This window comes from Protopterus annectens, chromosome 1.part2, assembly GCF_019279795.1.
Source record: "Protopterus annectens isolate FY-2018-M chromosome 1.part2, PAN1.0, whole genome shotgun sequence".
Lineage (NCBI taxonomy): Eukaryota > Metazoa > Chordata > Ceratodontiformes > Protopteridae > Protopterus > Protopterus annectens.
This window is the reverse complement of record NC_056727.1, coordinates 502,433,468-502,454,464: the sequence shown is the minus strand read 5'-3', so window position 1 is coordinate 502,454,464 and position 20,997 is coordinate 502,433,468. Positions and strand designations below refer to the sequence as shown.

General features: G+C 44.0%; 1 protein-coding gene across 2 annotated transcripts in view; it reads right to left on the bottom strand.

Annotated features, from left to right (window-relative positions):
• Positions 1-678: 678 nt before the first annotated feature.
• The window catches only part of BUB1 (BUB1 mitotic checkpoint serine/threonine kinase), a 2,040,509-nt gene continuing 2,020,190 nt past the window's right edge, over positions 679-20,997 (bottom strand). For both annotated transcript variants that reach the window (XM_044057238.1, XM_044057245.1), the window contains exon 21: positions 679-1,453. In XM_044057238.1, coding sequence (XP_043913173.1) covers positions 1,258-1,453 — 196 coding nt within the window. In that variant the 3' untranslated portion in view covers positions 679-1,257. The remainder of the gene's footprint in view (positions 1,454-20,997) is intronic.

Sequence of the window (20,997 nt, the reverse complement as noted above, 5' to 3'; positions counted from 1 at the left end):
ATGTCCTGTATTTGTTAATCATAAGTCGCTTCCACAGCCACTTGGCTAACACATTCACATGACCAGGGTTTGGGTCAGCTGGGAGAGGCCATTATTCAGCCAGCAAGGGTGGTTCAAATTTTTTTTTCATTTCCCCTGTCTTTGTTGCATGTCACAAAGCATAAGAGAGAAGCATGCAATCAGAAGACAGCTGAAGAAGTCCCTTCAATACCCTAAGAGGCATTCCCTCTAGGCATCTTTGCCCACCCCAGAGGCACAAGCAATGAGCTTCCTAGTTTCCACCAAGAAGTTAGCACCACCCAGTGTGCACAACCCTTCCCTCTATCCCTTGGAGAGGTGAAAGAGTGATGGCCCTTCAATCTACCCTCTCTCCCTAGCTTGCTTTCCTATTGCTGGGGGCTGATAGTCAAACCACAGACACCTGGGATACAGTCGGAAATGTGTCCCCTGCAAATTATATTTTTACATAGACTTTTGGCCATTCATTATAATGTTACGACCTTCCATAATTGAAATTCTTTGTAATGCACAATCTTAGGCATACTCATTATATAAAGACTTTTTTCATTCCCAAACAGAAATCTTGCATTTATCAATGTGCAGCTCACATTAACAGTCATAACTGAACATTAATACAAGCAAAGCAGAGTACAAACGAGGACAGATGGATGAAACAAATGTGGCACAATTTTCATCAGGCCTTTATTTTAAAACATTGACTACTTGTAAATCGAGATTTTTTTTTGTACTATTTAAATATTAATTGAAGGAAACATTAATACTTGTAGCAATTTATCCATGAAAAGGTAAAAGACTGGAAAATACTTGAAAATTAAGTTCTGCTTAGCCACAAGACAAGTTCAGGACCTGTGCACAGTAAGTTTCCTCAACAACACACAAATTAAGGTGAGTTCAGCACCATCACAGAGGCAAAAATACATGGCATTCCATTTTCAGTTCATCTGACCACTGACTTCTCATGTAATGTCAATCACAAGGGTAAAAATGATGTAAGCTGGTTTTGTAATGCAAGCATCTTCTGGCTTTAATCGATTTAGTGTGCCACGTCTCAATTCACACTGGCCAAAATGCGATTTGATACTATTACTACTGGTTATTAAAAAAATAAAACTGAATTTACGAGTTTGTGTGAAAAGACAAAAGTGCGATTTATTCACAAACTTTCATTCCACCCGAATTGAACTTATGAGATTTCAGAAATTAGACATCTGAAGTTTGTACTAAAGTCAGTAATATTTATTTACGCGAACGTTTGTTTTCCAGTAACAAGACAATAAGTCTTTTGCAGAGGGACTTTATCTTGTTGCAATAGTTATCCTGGAAGACAGCAGTTAACCTTTCACGCAAAGCTCCCACAGAAGGTAGAGTTTGACATCCTGGTACATTCAATAAAGTATGGAAGAAGTCATTCCACATATCAGTATGGGAGCCCCTGTAGAAAAGGTAAAATTCAAATTAGTTTGTCTTAAAGGCAGCACTTACCATAAAGTTAAAACAGTTACAGACTTTCAAAAGTAGCGTTACAATTCAAATCTTAGTGAGAACGCAGTAATTCTAATCACAGATTCGTCTTGACAGACTTGGAGTGACATTTGCATACAGCATTTGGTGTAAATAAAAAGTAAATCAATTTCAAATGATCTGTGGGAAGGTCTACCACAATCAGTACCTGTTTGGAGTTCTTAAAATTTCTCAAGCTTGGCAGAATTCTGAGAAGCGTCTAGCTCATGACCCCAAAAAGTCTCTCTCAAGATACAAACTTCAAAGTTACTGAACTACAGCTAAAGAGCTGTCGGTTTTGAACTTCACTTCTCAAGGAGAAATCTTCTTCAAAGTGGGACAAAAATATAGAAGCACCACAAGGAAATGCTTGACAAGCAAGTGCTGGGATACAGTTCTGCTCTCAACAAGGTTGCGATGGTCTGAAATGGTAGAGACTTGCAGATTATGGGATAACCCAAGACAAGATGGGGTCTTAGATGAGTTAGGATAACCTGCAAACAAACCCTGTGGTACAAAATAAGACAGCAGACAGCTCAGATTTCCATCCTGTAAGACAGTATGTCAGGCAAATGGAAGGCATTCTGATAGCTTTAGGAATTTTGCAAGCAAGTACAGTAGGGAACACGGTCTAATAGAGCAAATATGGCAAAAGGTGGAGTCAGCTGCCATCCTACCCAAAGGGAACTTTCTCTAGCCTGAAATGGGATAGTTTCCTGTATTGCCTAGAACTTGAGAAGCAAACCGTTCTCTTCACAGCATCATGGAGCTATGAGGATATTTGGTATATCTACTTAATTTTGGTGTGAGGCATTAAATTCTATTAACATTCCTGAAAAAGTATTTTTGTTTTGATCAAACTTGTCAAATACATGTAAGTCTGAAGTCACCCCATCACTAGCTGACTAACTCAGTTTTCTAACATCTCACATCTTGGTCAATTTTATATTACTCTTCCTCGCATAAATTGCCAATTATAATATGCATATTTATTAAAACACTGATGCAATTCTTCAAAAAGAACAGTCCTCTCTAACGGTTGTGTATGCATATTTAACCACCAACTATTGATGTGAAGTTCTCTCTCGCCATTCATTCTTACAGATGAGTTCGGAGCTGATTCTTGGCTCAGAGTCGGCCAACTACAAAGCTCGAGGTCTTCAGACAGCTCAAGGCCAAGTCCATATCCCATGATGCACCTTGTGTTACCCCAGATTTAGTTTGCCACTGCAACAGATCGGAGGATACTTCACAGCTTGGGCCAGTACAGTTTTTCTTCTAGAGAACTTTTCTCTTTAAATACCTTTAACTTTCCATTTAATAGCTGTTATAAAAAAAACTTTTAAAACTGTTAGCTACCTTTATAAGCCTTCCTATAGCTACTTTGGGTTGTCGTTTTATTAGGCCTTTAGTATTTCCCCTTCCTTTTTTTCTGGTGTGCCTTTAGTAGTTTAAATCAGTAGATTAAAAGTGTGCTTGTTAGGAATTTAGTAGTTTTACAAGTGTGTGTTATTAGAAACTTAATAGTTACACTTTAATAAGTATTGTAGAGCCCGTTTTAATTTAGGGGCTTCTTACTGTTTGAATAGTTGAGATATTTGGATAGTGTTGCTGGATACATTATCGAGAGTTTGAACAGATTTTTTTCTTGTGTGCATTATATTCTAATATGGCTGACCAAGAGAAGGAAAAACAACCCAACTCTGGCTTTAAAAAAATGGCCCAAGTATGAACAGAAAATGTCTGTGACTGATGGTATGTCAAATGTGTTTATTATTAGGGTGCTTTGCACCTATAAAAGAGCTGCTCCATCTGCCATTCCTTCAGTAGCAGAGTTCTGCAGGAAAGAAAAAGAAAGTTAATTGACAGAGGCTATTAAAATCTTCTTTTCAAGAAGTTTTGGGCGACCATAATAAAACATCTAAATCCTCAAAATCTACCAAGTCTTCTAAATCATCATCCTCGGAGCATAGAGTTTTGGATCTACCTCTGGATTGGAGCCAACTGTTCCGGTGCCGAGGGAATCACCTATTTCTTCAGACCCAGGGGTTCCTTTGCATCAGAGCAGAGGTGCCTTTGATGCCTTGACGAGAGTAATGTCCCCCCCAGGATATCCAGGATGTCAGGACCAACTACCTCCTCCCCTAAAGTGCCTGTGTCTACTTCTGCCTCACAGACCCCTTTGAAGCGTAAAGACACTGAGCCTCAGGAAGCCCTACTGGGCGGACTCTGCTCTTCCTGAGACCTCACCAGAAGCTCCCACTGATGAGGTTCCCAGGAAGTGAATTTGCAAGAGAAAGCATCTAGACTTTCTGCAGGAATTTTTCACCTCAGACACCGACTTAGCTGAGTCAGAAGGGTCCCCACGGTCCCCCTCGGAGGATATCTCGTTTGCAGATATCTTGGAAATCCTAAAGCAGAGGGGTGGCTGGAAGCCCACCAACCCTACCAAGGATGAGTTGGTCCGCCTGAAAGCTTTTGGGTCTCAGCCCTCCACCTCTTGGGTGTCTCCACCCTTCGATGAGCTTATGGAGCTGGTCTCACGAAGGGCTTGGGTGTCTCCAGACACCATGGAGCCTGTCGCTAGGAGGCCTAATAAATTTATTTCTTCTCCTCAGGATAAGACTTTTCTCACAAAAGGAGTGCCTGTTGATGCCATAGTGGTGGCAGCAGCCACCAAAAAGGAGATGTCAGAAACTTCATCTGTCCATCCTCCTAACAGAGATTCTAGGATCATGGATAGATACAGGAACCGCATGTTCAGTTCAGCGACTTTTGCCATGATCACTGAAATACCTCACAAATATCACGAGACTGCAGAGAGATCTCCTAAAAGAGCTTGGAGATGCTCTACAGGGTACGGCAGCTAAAGGAGTTGTAGACAAGTTTGCTTCCCAGCATGCTACTCTTAATTTATTAGTAAACTGTTCCATGCGTCTGATATCATATGCAGCTGATGGAAAGAGTAGGGCAGCGGGTACAGGAATTGCTCTTAGGATACACTTCTGGGTGCTCTTATGTTCCTTTGCAGAGCCCTTTAAGTCATCCTTTGTGAAGACCCTAGTACAAAATCCACACTATCAGCAGCAAGGAAATCTCAAAAAGGTTTTCTTGTGTAGTCAGACACAAACAGCAGCAACCAAAGAATTTAGCAATAAAATCCACTTTAATAGTAAAACTACATCACAAATTAATTAATTAGTAATAAATAAGTAGTAAAAACACGTCTACCAATAAACTCGTGTAAAATTATATATAAAAATGTTAAAACTGTAAAGTTTTTTATCTTATTAATTTAATCAGCATATCTATGACTATGTCGGTCATTGAATTTAATTTAATGAAATGTGGCTTTGTGAACCAAGATGGGTTTAAAGGAAATTGTTTCATTTAAGCCTGGGCTGTGACAGGCTTGTAACCTTATCATTTTGTCTCTTGCTTCTATGTAACTTCTATAGTCACCTCCTCTAGGGTTGGGCAATACTTTTTCTAAAATAGCAAATGTAAAACCATTAAAATTGATGCATCCTTCTAAATGTTTAAAAAGTGCACTAGTGGTATTATGTGTGGATATTTGATAAATGTGTTCATAAAGCCTGTCCCTCAAGCATCTCTTGGTCTTTCCAACATAGAACGCGGGACAGGCTTTACACATTGCCAAATGCACAACCCCTTTTGTCTGGCAATTTCCTTTGCCAAACCAAACTTAGGATTTTAAAGTGTTGTGTAGTGTTATATTAACCTTATCACAAATGTATCTACATTGGGAACATGTCCCACACCTTGTGGTACCTTGTTTGAGGTTACCATAACCTCTAGACTTTCCCTCAAACAATTTTTTGAAGTTTATACCGGTTTTAAAAACAAATAAGGGCTTAGGTCCTGCAATGGACCACAGGGATGGATTACTTTTCAAAATGGCCCAGTTCTTTTCTACTATAACTTCATTCGCCCTAGTCCAATATGGAACAACCATGGCTCTTTCATAATTAGAAGTTATGTACCTACCATAATGTTCCATGTTAGTTGTCTTCTCTCGCCTTCTTTCTTGCTGGATGGGTTCGGAGCCGGCACTTGCTAAGCTCGAGAGTCACTTTTACCAGCTCGAGGCAGCCCCATATCCCATGATGCAAGGCGGTGATTACCCAGATCTCGTTTGGTATCTAGAGGAAAAACTGCCCATAATCTTTCCACAAAGGAAAGAAGAACAACTAACCTGAGAAGGCTGTAAGGGGAACCCAGGTAATTAAGGTCCAGAGCTAACTGGTGTCCAAGGAAGAACAATCTCCCAGAGAAAAAGGAAGTTCAAGGTCTGTCCAGGCTAGGGGGACAGGAGGGAGGGACGCAAGAAAGAAGGTAAGAGAAGACAACTAACATGGAACATTATGGTAGGTACATAACTTCTAAATGTTAAGTTGTCAATCTCGCCTTCATTCTTGCTGGATGGGACCGCGTCCCTAGCACCTCTATCCTGGGTGGCTCAATGGAACAGACTCTTGAGAACTGTGGAACCAAAACTTGCCCTGTCCCTGGAGGCCAAATCCAATTTGTAATGAGAAACGAAGGTATGAGGAGTGGCCCAAGTGGCTGCTGCACAAATAGTGTCTAAGGGTAGTCTAGCCTGAAAAGCTGTAGATGTGGCTAGACCTCTTGTAGAATGTGCTTTAGGTTTTGAGATCAGTTGTTTGCCCCTAAGCTGATAAATGTCAGAAATGGTGGAAGACAGCCATCTGGATAAGGTCACTTTAGAAACAGGGAGACCTTTCTTATTTTCAGCATAAGAAAGAAAAAGCCGATCAGACTTCCTAAATTGCTTCGTTCTGTCCAAGTAATATCCGAGTTGGCGATGAACATCTAGGTAATGCAATCTTTGTTCCGCCCTGTTAGAATGATTGGGAAAAAATACAGGAAGAGCAATGGATTGGTTTAAATTTGTTTTAGAAGCAACCTTGGGCAGAAAGGATGGATTGGTTCTTAAGGATACTCCATCCTTGTGGAAGACCAAGTAAGGGGGACGAACACAGACAGCATAAAGTTCAGACACTCTCCTAGCAGACGTAATAGCAACTAGAAAAAGTGTCTTCCAAGAAAGAAATTTTAATGAGCATGTAGCAGCCGGTTCGAAAGGGGGAAGTATCAAGGATGCCAGCACTAAATTTAGATCCCACTGTGGTGGAGGATCCCTAACAGGGGGTTTAAGTAGGAACACCCCTCTGAGAAAGGCTTTACAAAGTTTGTGAGACATAATGTTCTGGTCTGCAAATCCGACATGGAAATTCGAGATTGCTGCCAACTGGACTTTAACTGTGGAAGAAGAAGAACCGGAGTGAAAAATTTCAGCTAGAAAGTCCAAGACTGACTGAATAGGGGCAGTAAAAGGGTCTATGTTCTTAGACTTTGCCCAAAAGGAGAAACGTTTCCATTTGCTAGAGTAAATCCTCCTGGTAGAGGACTTTAGAGAAGCTACTATGATATCTCTAACGGGGTTAGAGATCAAAGGAAGCCTGGCTAAGGAAGGAAGTGGAGCAACCAAGTGGTGAGGTTGAGGGAACGAATGGACCGGTTCAGTTGACCCGACTGGTGGGTCAGAAGATCTGGAACTGGGTCCAGATGCCAAGGCTGCACCAAGAGATGGCGATGAAGGAACGGGAACCAAATTTGTTGAGGCCAGTAAGGGGCAATGAGAATCAGCTTGGCTCTCAAGACGGTAGCTTTCTGGAGTACTTGAGGTATTAACGGAAAAGGGGGGAAAGCATAAAGAAGTCCCCGGGGCCAATCCTGGGTTACAGCGTCTCTGGGGGGATGGCCCAGAAGTGGAAAGAGAGAGAAGAAGTCTGGGCATTTGCTGTTTTGGGGTGTAGCAAAAAGGTCGCAGCATGGGCGGCCCCACTCCTGAAAAATCTCCTCCACTATAGATTGTTTGAGAGACCACTCGTGAGGCATGAGTATAGCTCTGCTCAATCTGTCCGCTATTATGTTGGTTTTCCCGGGGATATACGTTGCTACCAGAAACCGATGAGAGGAGATCGCCCATTGCCAAAGTCTGAGAGCTTCTCGACACAAAGGATAGTTCTTGGTCCCGCCCTGCTTGTTGATGTACCATACCACGGACATGCTGTCCGTGTGAACTGCAATAGTTCCTAAGGGAAGAAAGTCGTTGAGGGCTTGCAACGTTAAAAGCACTGCTCTCATCTCTAGGACATTTATATGCAGGTGGTATTTGAATGGTTGCCACGTGCCATGGACCATCCTGCCCTGATAATGCCCCCCCACCCAATCAGGGAGGCATCCGAAGTGACCGTGGCTACCGGGGCCGGGGGGACAAATGGTCTGCCCTGATGGACTAGGGGGGAAGAAGTCCACCAGGATAGATGGCTTTTGCAGGTCTGTGTCACCAGGATCTTGTGACGCATGGGTAACTGCTGGAAGGACCATTGGGTAAACAACATCCACTGTAGGAGACGCATGTAAAAGCGGGCCAAAGGAAGAAGTGTGATGGCAGCTGCCATAAGGCCTAGCACTTTCAGGACCAACCTGGCTTGTACCTTTTTGCTGGATAGGATGATCCGAACATGGTTTTGGATATCCAGGATTCTTTGGTTTGTTAGGTTTGCTGACATCCGAGTAGTGTCTAGATCTGCGCCTATAAAGGTAATAGATTGGCAAGGCGATAAGGAAGACTTTTTGAAGTTGACTGAAATTTCTAACTGACCGCAGAGACGTAGAGTATAATCTCTGGCTTGGAGAAGTTGATGCCTGGTGGTGGCTGAGAGGAGCCAGTCGTCTAGGTACGGAAACACCTGGAATCCTTGATGTCTCAGGTGAGCCGTGACCGCTGACATGCATTTGGTGAACACTCTGGGGGCTGTAGTGAGACCAAAGGGCAGGGCTTTGAATTGGAAATGACTGGTCCCCAGCCGAAAGCGGAGAAACCTTCTGGAGCGTCTGTGGATTTTTATGTGATAGTACGCATCTTGAAGGTCTATGGAGCACATCCAGTTGTTTTTGCCCAGAAAGGGCAAAATCGATTGAAGTGTGACCATCCGAAATCTTGCCTTTTTGACAGACTTGTTTAGCCTGCTGAGGTCTAATATTGGTCTCCAGTCTCCCGTCTTTTTGGGAACCAAAAAGAACCTTGAGTAGATTCCGGACTCTAAATGATCTGTTGGAACTGGCTGGATGGCCCTTTTCTCTAGAAGCTTTGAAACCTCTAGCATCGCAATTTCCCTTAGACCGGGTGGAACGTCTGGAAGGGAACCTTTTTGAGGGAAGGGGCTTTTCTCGAAAGGTATTTTGTAATCCTCGGATATGATCAACTGTACCCATTTGTCTTGAGAGAGGGAAAGCCAGGCTTCTGGGTACAGCGACAATCTCCCCACGACTGCCTCCAAGGGTGGGCAGTCGGGCAACACCTCAGGGATGCTGGAAGGGCTTGTCAGAGAGAGGCTCTCTGCTGCCCTGGTTCTGAGGACCCCCTACCTCTAGGGCGGCATCTGTTATTACCCCCTCTGCCTCTGGGGGTAAACTGACCACGTGCGTCAGGCGTGACTCCCTTTGATTTTCGGAACCACATTTTCCCTCCATTCTGACCTTTGGGGTAAGGTCTAGAAGGGGTGGAGAAACGGACTCCTACGGCAGAAAGAGTCTTGCCATCTTGCTCGCACCTGGTCAAAGTGTCCTTCACCTGAGGTCCAAACAAAGTTGTCCCATCAAAGGGAGAGTTTGTGAAGGACGCCTTAAAGGGGTCTGCAAAATTGCAAAGCCGCATCCAGGACTGACGTCTGAGAGCCACTCCTGTGCCAGCGGCTCTACTCGCCCCATCGGCTGCATAAGAAATGAGCCGCATGGAGGAGTTAGTTATGGAATTTAGGATTTCCAGCTGAGAGGCAATCTTCTCTTGAGCCCCAGCAGCTGACGGATCCTGTACTACCTCACCCAATTCTTTGAGGATATCTCTTTGAAGTCGGGTGAAGTGACAAATAATTCAGCGAACGCATAGCAAAGGTCGCTGAGGAAAACATCCGCTTACCATACCTGTCCATGGTCCTAGACTCTTTGTTAGGAGGATGGACTGGTACGGAAGGATCTGCAAGTTCCTTCTTGGTGGCGGCCGCCACCACCATGGCATCAACCAGGACACCTTTGGTGAGAAACTGCTTTTCAGTGGGGGCCGTGATGAATTTAGAAGGCCTCCTGGGGACTGGTTCCACAGAATCAGGAGGTGCCCACGCCTTTCGAGCTATCACATCCATAAGGGGGTCGAAAGGCGGAGACACCCAGGAGGTGGAGGGTCGAGATCCAAAAGCCTCCAGGTATACCGACTCATCCTCGGAGGGATTAATGGAGGGCCAGTTCCCCCTCTGTTTCAGGAGTTCAAGGATGTCTGAAAAAGAGACATCCTCAGAGGGGGATCTTGGGGACCCCTCCGACTCATCTAAGTCGGTATCTGATGTCGTAGACTCAGGGGAGTCTATGTGCTTCCTCTTGCAGGTCCTCTTACGCGGGGTTCCCCTGAAGGATCAGGAGAAACCTCGGAAGAGGAAGTTCTTCCCAATGGGGAAACCTGGGGCGATGGATCTCTGGGTCCAGGAGGAAGAGAGTGGGAAGAGACATCTACAGGCACCGTAGAGGGAGGAGCTAAAGGAACCGACTGCTGACTAAGCTCGGGGGGGCTAGCACACTCATCACCTCGAAGGCCCCCCTCCCGGGGAGGACCGAGAGCTCCCGCTCCAAAGAAACAGGAATCCCCGGCCCCACCGAAAAGGAAGGCTCCGAAGCAGATGGCGGCGCCGAGCTCACCAAGGCCGAAGCCCCGAGAGGGAGAATGGGGTCGGACAAGGGTCCGATGCCACTCGCCCCCTCGGAACCGACCAGGGAAGCCCGATGACCTGATCCCTCCAAGGACGTTCTCAAGGAGGAGATAGGAGTCGAAGACGACGGAGCTGAAAGGGGTGGTATCGGCTCTGAAGCACCAACAGTCGCGGTACCAATAATCTCCGGCTCCGAGCTCTGAAAGAGAGTCGAAGGAGGAATTTCTGGAGGGTGTGGAATAGCGGTCGTCTGCTGAGACGGGCTATGGAGCATCTGGGCCAGTGCCTGTGATTTCAGCAGTCTACTCACCACTCTAAGTCATGGTCTGAGAGTCTGGAAGACCTTGAGGATCGGCTCCGATGGCTCCGCTCCAAAAGTAAGGGGGAGGCCGGAGCCGAGTGGATAGACTCCAGTGGATAGACTCCACTGAAGGAGATCTAGATCTCTTTCTCGACGGAGCCATCGGAGCCGAAGAACCTTCGGTTCCAGTTGGAGCCGACAGCTTGTCGGCTCTGAGCTGGGTTAGAGATGTGTCAGCTCCAGCCGGAGCCGACACAGGCTTCGAAGCTAGGGTATCGGCTCCAGCCGTTGCCGATACAGGTGCCGAAGCCAGGGTATCGGTGCCGATCGGCGCCGATACTAAACTTTCCGAGCAGGAAGGATCGACTCCGGACGGAGTCGATCTTGACTCCGGTGGAGTCGGAACCAAGGCCACAGACTTGGACACTGAAGGCTGGGCCTTGGATGGCTTTGAGGGCTTCCCGGAGCCGGACTTAGCCGGGGAGCTCTCAGGCTTGAGAAGACCCCTTAGGATCAATTTAATTCTACGTTCCTGCAGGACTCTCTGGCTGAAAGAGTGGCAAATAGCACAGGAGACCTGCAGGTGTAGGGGTCCCAGGCAATAAATACAAGAAGTGTGACCGTCTGTCAGAGACATCTTCTGACAGCACGAGTCACACTTCTTAAAGCCTGAGACCCTAGTGTCTTTAGACATGACTGAGTTCTAAACACAAACACACATGCACACTCAGTCCAAAAATTCCACTAACTATATTAAGTACAGGGAAATAAAAAAATACAGACACACCTAACACAAATCCTGACAAAAAATTGTTTGGGAGGGTAAGGCCTAAGGCCAGAATAACAGAAAAATATGGATAAGGGAACGAAAAACTAACGGGAATAGGGCTAAGTGAATCGAGGTACTAACAAACTATAAATAAGTAAAAATTTAGGTACTGGGATAGCTAAATCTCTTGGAAAAGAGTAATTAAATTCACTTACCAGGAGCTGGCAAAAAAGGTGACCTCATGAGCGAAGCGGCAAACGAGATCTGGGTAATCACCACCTTGCATCATGGGATATGTGGCTGCCTCGAGCTGGTAAAAGTGACTCTCGAGCTTAGCAAGTGCCGAGTCGGAGCCGAGGATCGGCTCCGAACCCATCCAGCAAGAATGAAGGCGAGATTGACAACTTAACATCTATCATTTTCTGCATTCTCTCCTACTGTAACTGTACTGTAAGATGTAAAAGGAATCCCTAGGAGGGGTTTACATCGCTCTCCCCACTCTTTGTGAATAGCCCTTTTGATGGCTCATCTCTTTTTGGGCCCAAAGTAAAGGAAACTCTTACCAGGTGGGAGCAGGAAGGAAAGACTGTCTGCTGTCGGAGTCTGTTTTTCCACCCCTACTAGACCCTACCCCAAAGGTTAAAAAGGAGGAAAGGTGGTTCTGAAAAGCCCAAGATGCCTTTCAGGACACAAGTGGTGAACCCCCCTCCAGGGGCAGAGGAGGGGGCAATTATAGAAGATGCCGCCCTCGCGGCAGAGGGGGTTTGCAAAATCAGGGCAACAGAGATCAGTTCTTTGGGAAGACCTATCAGCGCTCCTGAAAAGAGGTCCAACTGTCCAACTCTGGAGGCAGTTGGGGGTCGCTCATCTTTGTATCCAGACTCCTGGCAAAAAATAAGGAATGACAACTGGGTACAAAGCATAATATCCAGAGGATATTTTATTCCCTTTGCCACTCCACCACCCGTGATAACAAAAATCCCGGACGTTCCACCCAGTTCCAGGGAACAAAACCATAGAGGTCTAAAGGTTACTAGTAAACGGAGTCATCCAACCGGTCCCCGCAGACCAGATAGGATCCGGAATTCTCAAGATTCTTTTTAGTTCCAAAAAAGACAGGGGGGACTGGAGACCTATTTTAGACCTCAACAGACTAAGCAGATCTGTTAAGAAGGAGAAGTTCCGGATGGTCATGCTACAGTCGATACTTCCCTTTTTAGGGAAAGACAACTGGATGTGTTTGATAGATCTCCAGAATGCGCACTACCACATAAAAATGGCCATACCATCCAGGGATCATTTGCGCTTCTGGCGGGGAGACAATCACTACCAGTTTCGAGCCCTGCCCTTTGGTCTCACTACAGCCCCCAGTGTGTTCACCAAATGTATGGAAGTGGTGATAGCTCACCTGAGGTGTTTGGGATTCCAGGTGTTTCTGTACTTAAACAATTGGCTACTCACCATCACCACCAGAAATCAGCTTATATAAGCCAGGGATACCATGCTCCCTCTCTGCAATCAACTGGGGATTACCATAAACTTAGAAAAATCTGCCTTGTCGCCATCGCAACATACCATGCTTATCGGAGCAGATTTGGACACCACCACCACTTTAAAACTTCCTTCACAAAGGATATCGGTACTTCAACATCAAATTCTGAACCTCATATCCAGAGACAAGGTGCCAGCCTCAGATGTGCTAAAATTGTTGGGGACGATGGCTGCTGCAATAATAGCAATTCCCCTGGGTCGTATGCACATGCCGATTCTAGAATGGCTCCTGTTTACGCAATGGTCCTATCAAGAACTCCCAATGTCACATCTCATCATTCTAACAAACTCCTGCAAAAAGGATCTTCAATGGTGGTTGACCTCTCTCCAAGTAACGATAGGTCATCCTTTTATCCTACCTTCACCATCGGCCACTGTGACCACGGATGCTTTTCTGATAGGGTGGGGGGTTTTCAGGGAAGAACAGCCCAAGGCACATGGACCGAACAAGAGACATCTGCATAACAATGCCCTGGAAATGAGCAGTACTCTTGGAGTTGCAGTACTTTCAAGACTCTCTCCCTCTGGGGACAAGACGGACAACATGTTGGTGGTCTGGTATATAAACAAATGAGGAACCAGGTCAAATCTCCTTTGTCGAGAGGCCCTAAGAGTGTGGCAGTGGGCTACATCCACCCAGCGCTTTCTGATAGCAATGCACATCCTGGGGAAATCCAACATGATAGACAAACTGAGCAGGGCAATCTTGTTGCCTCACAAGTGGTCCCTCAAAGAAGAAATAACGGAAAGAATATTCCGCAGAGGGGACCAGCCTTGCTGAGATCTCTTTGCATACCCCATGAACACAAAATGCAGAAGTTATTTTTGCCCTAATCCCCCCTCCGGGAGATGCCCCAAGGGACATACTCGTACATGATTGGTCTCCGGGTCTCCTTTATGCCTTCCCACCAATACCCAAAGTTTTACAGAAAGCCAAAGACCTGGGTAGGACCATCATTCTTATAAGCCCCTCACTGGCCTAGTCAGATTTAGTTCCCCTTTCTTCGACCTCATCTATTGGAAGAGCCTTGGATTCTAGACCAATTTCCAGGCCTTCTAATGCAATCATCGGGGGCTCTTCATCCCTCCCTTCAGTCTCTGAAATTGACAGCTTGGCTGCTCCAATACCCAACATAGCCATGTTCCATAACCTCTCAACTGAAAACATATTTTAATATCTTCTCATAAATCATATACTAGGAAATTATACCTCAGCAAATGAAAGAGATTTTCCTTATGGGCTTTTCAAAATAACACTGACCCATACCTTGCCCCTATTTCCTTGATACTAGAGTATTTGACTATGCTTTTCAACAAGGGAGCAATGGCAGCCACCATTTGTGTGCAGCTCACTGCAATCTCTAATTCTCATCTTGGTACTGAAGGTTTTAAGCTGTCACACAAGCTATCCAAAGCTTTTCTCAAGGGGACTTTCCACCTTAGGCCACCCGTCAAGTCCCCTTATACACCTTGGAATCTAAATTTTATGCCACCACGCATCATTCGTCTGCCGTTTGAACCAGCTTCTTCATGCGATTTGAAATTTTTGTCTTGGAAGACTGTCTTTTTAGTAGCCATCACATCTGCCCGAAGAGTTTTAGAGCTACAGGCCTGGTCTATAACTCCCCCCCCCCCACCCACTGGGTATTTGTTTTTTCATTCTGATTAGGTAAGAATGAAGGATTTGTTCGTAGTGAAACTAAAGTTTGTACTGAAGCTAACCTTAACCAAAACATAGAATTATCGTCCCCCCCCCCCCCAAACACACTAATAACTTGGAGTATATGCTGCACAAATCTGATGTTCACAGACAACTTAGATTTTACCTAAATAGAACCAAAGAATTTAGAAGATCTGAACAACTTTTTGTTTCCTTTTTAGACTCCAGAAAAGGTAGACTGGTGACAAAAAACACTATCGAAATGGTTATCTGATTGCATCACCTTCACGTACTCAGCTGCCAATATACCTCTGCAACACAAAATAAAGACTCATTCAACCAGGGCTGTTTCCACATCTTCAGCATTTACTGCCAGGCTACCAATAGATAGTATTTGTGCAGCAGCCACTTGGTCAAAGCCTCATACTTTTATCACTCATTACAAAGTAGATAGGGCCTCCAGGGACAGGGCTTCCTTTGGTTACACTGTCCTTTGAAACATACTCCCGTGAGCCATCCGAGAAAGATGGTGCTTGGGATGCTACCCATCTGTAAGAATGAACGGCGAGATAGAACTTAACAAAGAAGTTATGTACTCACCATAATATTCCATATGAGTTCATCTTGCCTTCATTCTTACTTCCCACCCTCCAACCCCCTCCAGGTTTTTTTGAGGACAGAGATTCATATTTAATCATAGTTGCTTTGTCTTTCTTATGGTTTCCTTTCCTAAAAAAGTGATAGAATGGCATATGGTATCGTTAGAGGCAGCAAATAAGATCTGAGGTAACAAGGTGCATTATGGGACAGGGACTTGGCTTTAAGCTGCCTGAAGACCTCAAGCTTTGTAGTTGGACGACTAAGAGCTGAGGATCGGCTCTGAACCCATCTGTAAGAATAAAGGCGGGATGAACAACTCACATGGAACGTTATGGTGAGTACATAACTTCTTTTTTTCACCATCATAATTATTCATTTTGCTCTTGGTATAATAGCTAGTTCATAAAAATTGTGATCAGGCCTTTGATCATAATCAGGATGTTGTGTGTTTGTATTCACCCCAAAAGAGAAACATGAGAGGTAATCTTGACATCCCCTTTGAGAACAGATAAAAAGTAGTTATGTACTTACCATAACGTTCTTAGTCACAAATCCTATGGAGGTGGTGATCAGATCTGATGGTGGGAGAACCGGGAATCCACTAGGGTGGGAAAAGACCCTCTCCACCACCTTGAAGGCAGATGGACTACAAGGATCTGAGAGTCGTCCGTCCAGAGCTGAAGCTGTTGCAGAAGACTTCTCTGGAGCCCCGCAATCCTCCACTCTGAAAAGGGAGTTGGAGCCAAGCTGTCAAATGCCAAGGCTCTGAAAACTTGCATCTAACCTTCGGCCCCAAGATGTGCTAGGTCCTGAAACTGTGAGCCAAGCAGGTCAGGGAGGTAGCTGGACTCTAAGTAATGACTACTACTGGATCTGATGTCTTGGCTCTCGGGGCCATCATTTCCGACAACTCAGAACCAGGAGGTCGGATCGGAGAAGGAGCTACAGGGCGGAAGGGAGCATGTCTGCTCATGGATCCAAAAGGGGACAGAGCTGGCAAAACCACCATCTGGATCAGTGTCTTGAAAAATGTCCTCATCAGTCTATCCATCTCATGGTCGGACAAGCTCCAGGAAGATCGGACAGAGGATGATGCTGAAGATCGCCTGGCTAATCTCTTGGGAGAAGCCTAGTTTAAAGGAGACCTCTGCACTGATACACCCGGCTCTGAAGTGACTATGGATCAAAGAGGGAGAGACTAGTAATGCTCGATCTGAAGATCTTGGATCAGAGGTTTACTGAGCTTTTTTTTGGTGGCTTGGAGGAGGCTCTCTCAGACAAACGTTTTCTATGTTCCCTGGCCTCCATATGTTTTTTGACAGGCGTTTGAGCCCCTGAAGTAGAAGGCACAGAAGAAGCCCGAGTATGAAAGCAGGCCCTTCATGACGAGCTTGTTCCTATGGTCCACCAGAACTAGCGGGTTAAAGCCTTCACAGACTCCACAAGAACTGTCTAGGTGCACTGGGACTAGACAGTAAATGCACTTGCTGTGGGCATCAGATAAGGGAATCTTGTGCCCACAGGAAGTACATTTCTTAAAACCCAAAGGTTTATCTGACTTCTCAGTCATGATATTAAAAAAAAAATGCAGGAAGAAAACTAGCTAGAGCAAACAAAGCTTTTTTTTTTTTTTTTAAATATATAATTTTCTGAGCAAAGCAGAAAAAAGGGAGGTTAGGCTAGCAGGAAGTAAGGAAACACATGGCCCAAGGCCGACTTACAGTTCTTGATCAAACAACTTTAACAGAGCTCAAAAGCAACAGAACCTCAATGCTTGTCAGACGAGTGGCTAATGAGATCGGAGGTAATTTGGAGACTGAGGCATTATGTAATGGAGAGGAGGAGCTCAAGCTTCAAATCCTAAGCTTGTAATGTGGCAGAGTCAGATCAGAAATCCACAGATTGAGGAATGAATTAAAATGACATCAGATCTCAGGTTATGATCAGAGAAAATGATAATCATTCTTTGTAGTGCATGTACAGTGGACATAAAAAGTAAAGCTACAGTGGAGCATTGGATATACCATGGAACACAGTGAAGACTCATCAAAAAGTGGAGAAAACATGAGAACAGTGACATTGCAAAGAACTGGTCGTCCCTCCAAAATTGATGAAAATACAAGATGAAAACTGGTCAGGGAGGCTGCCAAGAGACCTACAGCAACACTGAAGGAGCTGCAGGAATTTCTGGCTAGTACTGGTTGTGTACTACATGTGACAACAATCTCCCATATTCTCCACATGTCTGGACTATGAGGTAGGGTTGCAAGACGGAAGCCTATTCTTACACAAACAACCAGGCCCAGCTAAAATTTGCAAAAACAGTACAAGTCGCGCAAAAGCATCTGGGAAATGTGTTATGGTCTGATGAGACTAAGATCGAACTTTTTGGCCACAATTCCAAAAGGTATGTTTGGCGCAAATACAACACTTCGCATCACCAAAAGAACACTATACTCACGGTTAAGCATGGTGGTGTCAGTATCATGCTTTGGGGTTGCTTTTCTTCAGCTAGAACTGGGGCTTTAGTCAAGGTGGAGGGAATTATGAGCAGTTCCAAGTACCAGTCACTTTTGGCCCCAAACCTTCAGGCATCTGCTAGAAAGCTGAAGGTGAAGAGGAATTTCACTTTTCAACATGACAATGAACCCAAGCATATATCCAAATCAACAAAAGAATGGCTTCACCAGAAGAAAATTTAAATTTTGGAACTGTGTTCCATGGTATATCCAATGTTGTGGAAATTTTTTTGTACCCTTTTCCTGACTGATACCTTTCAACAATGAGATCCCTTTGATGCTTTGTAAGCTGTCTGTGAACCATGGTTTTTGCTTTAGTAGGGCAACTGAGTAAATGCCAGAAAAATCCTGTTAGGACAGCTGAACCTTATTTGGGGTTAATCAGAGTTTCTTTAATTGATGGCAGGTGTGTACCAAGAAGACTGAATGCTGTAAATTAAATCAAAAGGTGCTTAAAGTATTACTTTAAGCCTGTGCACACACAGCAAAGTATTAGTTTAAGGGTGTGCACACTTATGCAACCAGCGTATTGTACATTTTTTATATTTTTTCTCCTAACAGATTTGTTTTTCAGTTTAATTGTACAGGTTATAGGCTACATTAAAGGTTGGAAAAGTTTTGAAGTGATTTATTGTGGTCTCTTTATATCACAAAAACCTGGCATTTTAACAGGGGTATGTAAACTTTTATATCCAGTGTAGCTTTACCTGCAGCCATGTACTACAAAAGTTAAGGGGGGATGGAAGAGTAGTAGCATTATGTATGATATGGCGGTCACCAAAGAAAGTATCAGGAAGCTGGCAAACATTTCATACAGACTTTTAAACGCATTGTTCATAGTTAAAGTGTGTAACAGCTTCCTGATCTCTGCTGTGGACGACATGGACTGCTGCCAATGATCTAGTATGAAACTTGGGCTTAACAGTGTTGAGGGGGTGCTTAGCAAAAGCTTGTGAAGCACCTTTATGACGTTAGAAAAGTATTTAACAAGACTGTCTCATGCTTTTGGAGCATAATCATGGCACTCCATGCAATACAATAACTTCTTGATTTGAAAATAATGCCGCAATTCCTAAGCATGACTAGACAAAAAAGACCACATTATCCAATAACTCCATAAATACTCAGACTGCATTCTTTTGTCAGAGGTGAGAAGACCTACATCTAATAATTAATGAGACACCTGTACCTAATTAATTACACCATCTGTTTTCCATTTCTGCCTTTATGTGTAAATTAGCCTGCCATAAAAAGATTTTCAGCTACCTTCACATTTACACTTTCACAGGCTCTCTCCTCTGAAGGGAATGAAGTACTACTGTTTGTGGTGCAGAAGTCTTCTATTGTTGGCTTCTGTCCCTTGACTGTAGTAGTTGCAATCAAAGTATGGACACAAACAGAAACAAAATGCTGTGTCAAAGAATGAGGGCACTAACAATACGAGTGTTTAATGAAATCACATTAATCATTAAATATTACTTTTTGGGGTGCAGTTAATGTATCACATTAATCATTAAATATTACTTTTGTTGGGGTGCTCTTCTTGTGACTTTGCTTTTCAATTTTTCTTCTGTACTATGCCACCCCACCCACTGCTGTTTGCTTACTTCCAACTACTGCTGCTTACAGAATAATGTTATCATACTATTTGGCTCAATGACACTTTTCATAGACTGTATGAGTTGCATACAGCATGCATGTTAAAATACAATTGGCAACCAGTTTCTGTCAAGCCTGCACATTAAGCAATACAATTGTAAAATATCCTTTTCCTTTCTTAGAGATGAAATATCCTAAATGCCCATGACTCCTAGTATTGAGATGACAAGGCAAGCAGCTTAGTAATCAAGCTGGGTAGAGAGGCTAAACAGCAACATTGTGTATTCAAAGTGAAGCTCAGATTGAGTGAATCAAAGAAAAATCTTGCATAGACCCACTGACACTGATAAGTAAACAGGCATTCATTATGTCCATTGACACTGTGTAAGTCACATAAGTAGTTGGGCCATAATCGGATCACTATCCAAAAAGTATACCTGTGAAAGTGTTCTCGTCATAACTAGATATTAAAATGATGGGATCACTGCTTCAGATTAATTGATTGGCCATGGGCAGATGTCTACCATTCCAGCAAAACTTCAAGAACACCTGGACATCACCAGAAGACAGTTGGTCTCCTCTGGCACTAAGAATGGCAACATGACTATCAGAATATGAGCTATAAAGAGAGCAATCAGCACCATTTTCTATTCTTTTTGGAGAAGACATTACTGACAAGTGTGTTGATGACTCCTAGAAAGACATTCAGAGCATTGTAGAGTCAGCCTTGCAGAGAGAAGTTTGATGCATTACCCCTAGGTCTGCAAACAAGGTGAGGGGAAACAAAAGTAGTGCACTTATAACAGATTTGAATGATCATAGTCCATCTTCAACAGGTAGGACTGTCAGCAAGACTTTGGCAGACTGGCACCTGAAACTTTCCTAGCCTCAAACTCCTACCACTTACCTGTCATGCTCTGTACTATCTAGATCTTGAGTTTACTGCTCAAAGGAAAAACAAATATAAAACCATATCAAACAAACACAGAGGCTAAACACCACCTACAGGACATCCATCTGAGGATGGAGGTCAGGTATGCCAAAGACAGACTGATTATTGAAATTGGTTATAAAGTACAGAACTTTCATATCTGAAATGATCAGATCAGTCTTCTTCAACCTAACCTAAGTGGCCATTATATCTTGGACTGTTGCTAAAAAAGAGGCTAGAGACCACATCCAGTTTACAGTGCACTGCAAAAGTATTCAGAAAAACTCACGTCACAGCTGCACAAATATCATCTAGGGATGCATTTCTAAAGGACCAAGAGCCAGCCACAGCTCCTGCTGAATGTGCAGAAGGCATGGTAGATAGTTTTATTCTACTTTCCATAGCAAAATTGCATTCAGTCTGAAAGTCACTTGAACAAAAATGACTTTAGACACCAGTTGGAATCAAATTTGTTAGAAGCCAAAAATGGGAATCTTGCCAAATACATTTATTCCGCCGACAAACTATAAGTTGCCTGTGTACATCCACAGGGGTTAAAAAGTGTACTGTGTTAGAATATTTGGGAATATAGGCAGATTAATACATTAAATTTGTTCTGGTGGCTACATTTGGCATGAAAGAATGGTTTGTTTGCAAGACCCGTCTATCCATATGAAAAAATGGAATAAGAGGGTTTCACAATTCTGAAATTCTTCTTGCAGAAAGAGTGGATTTT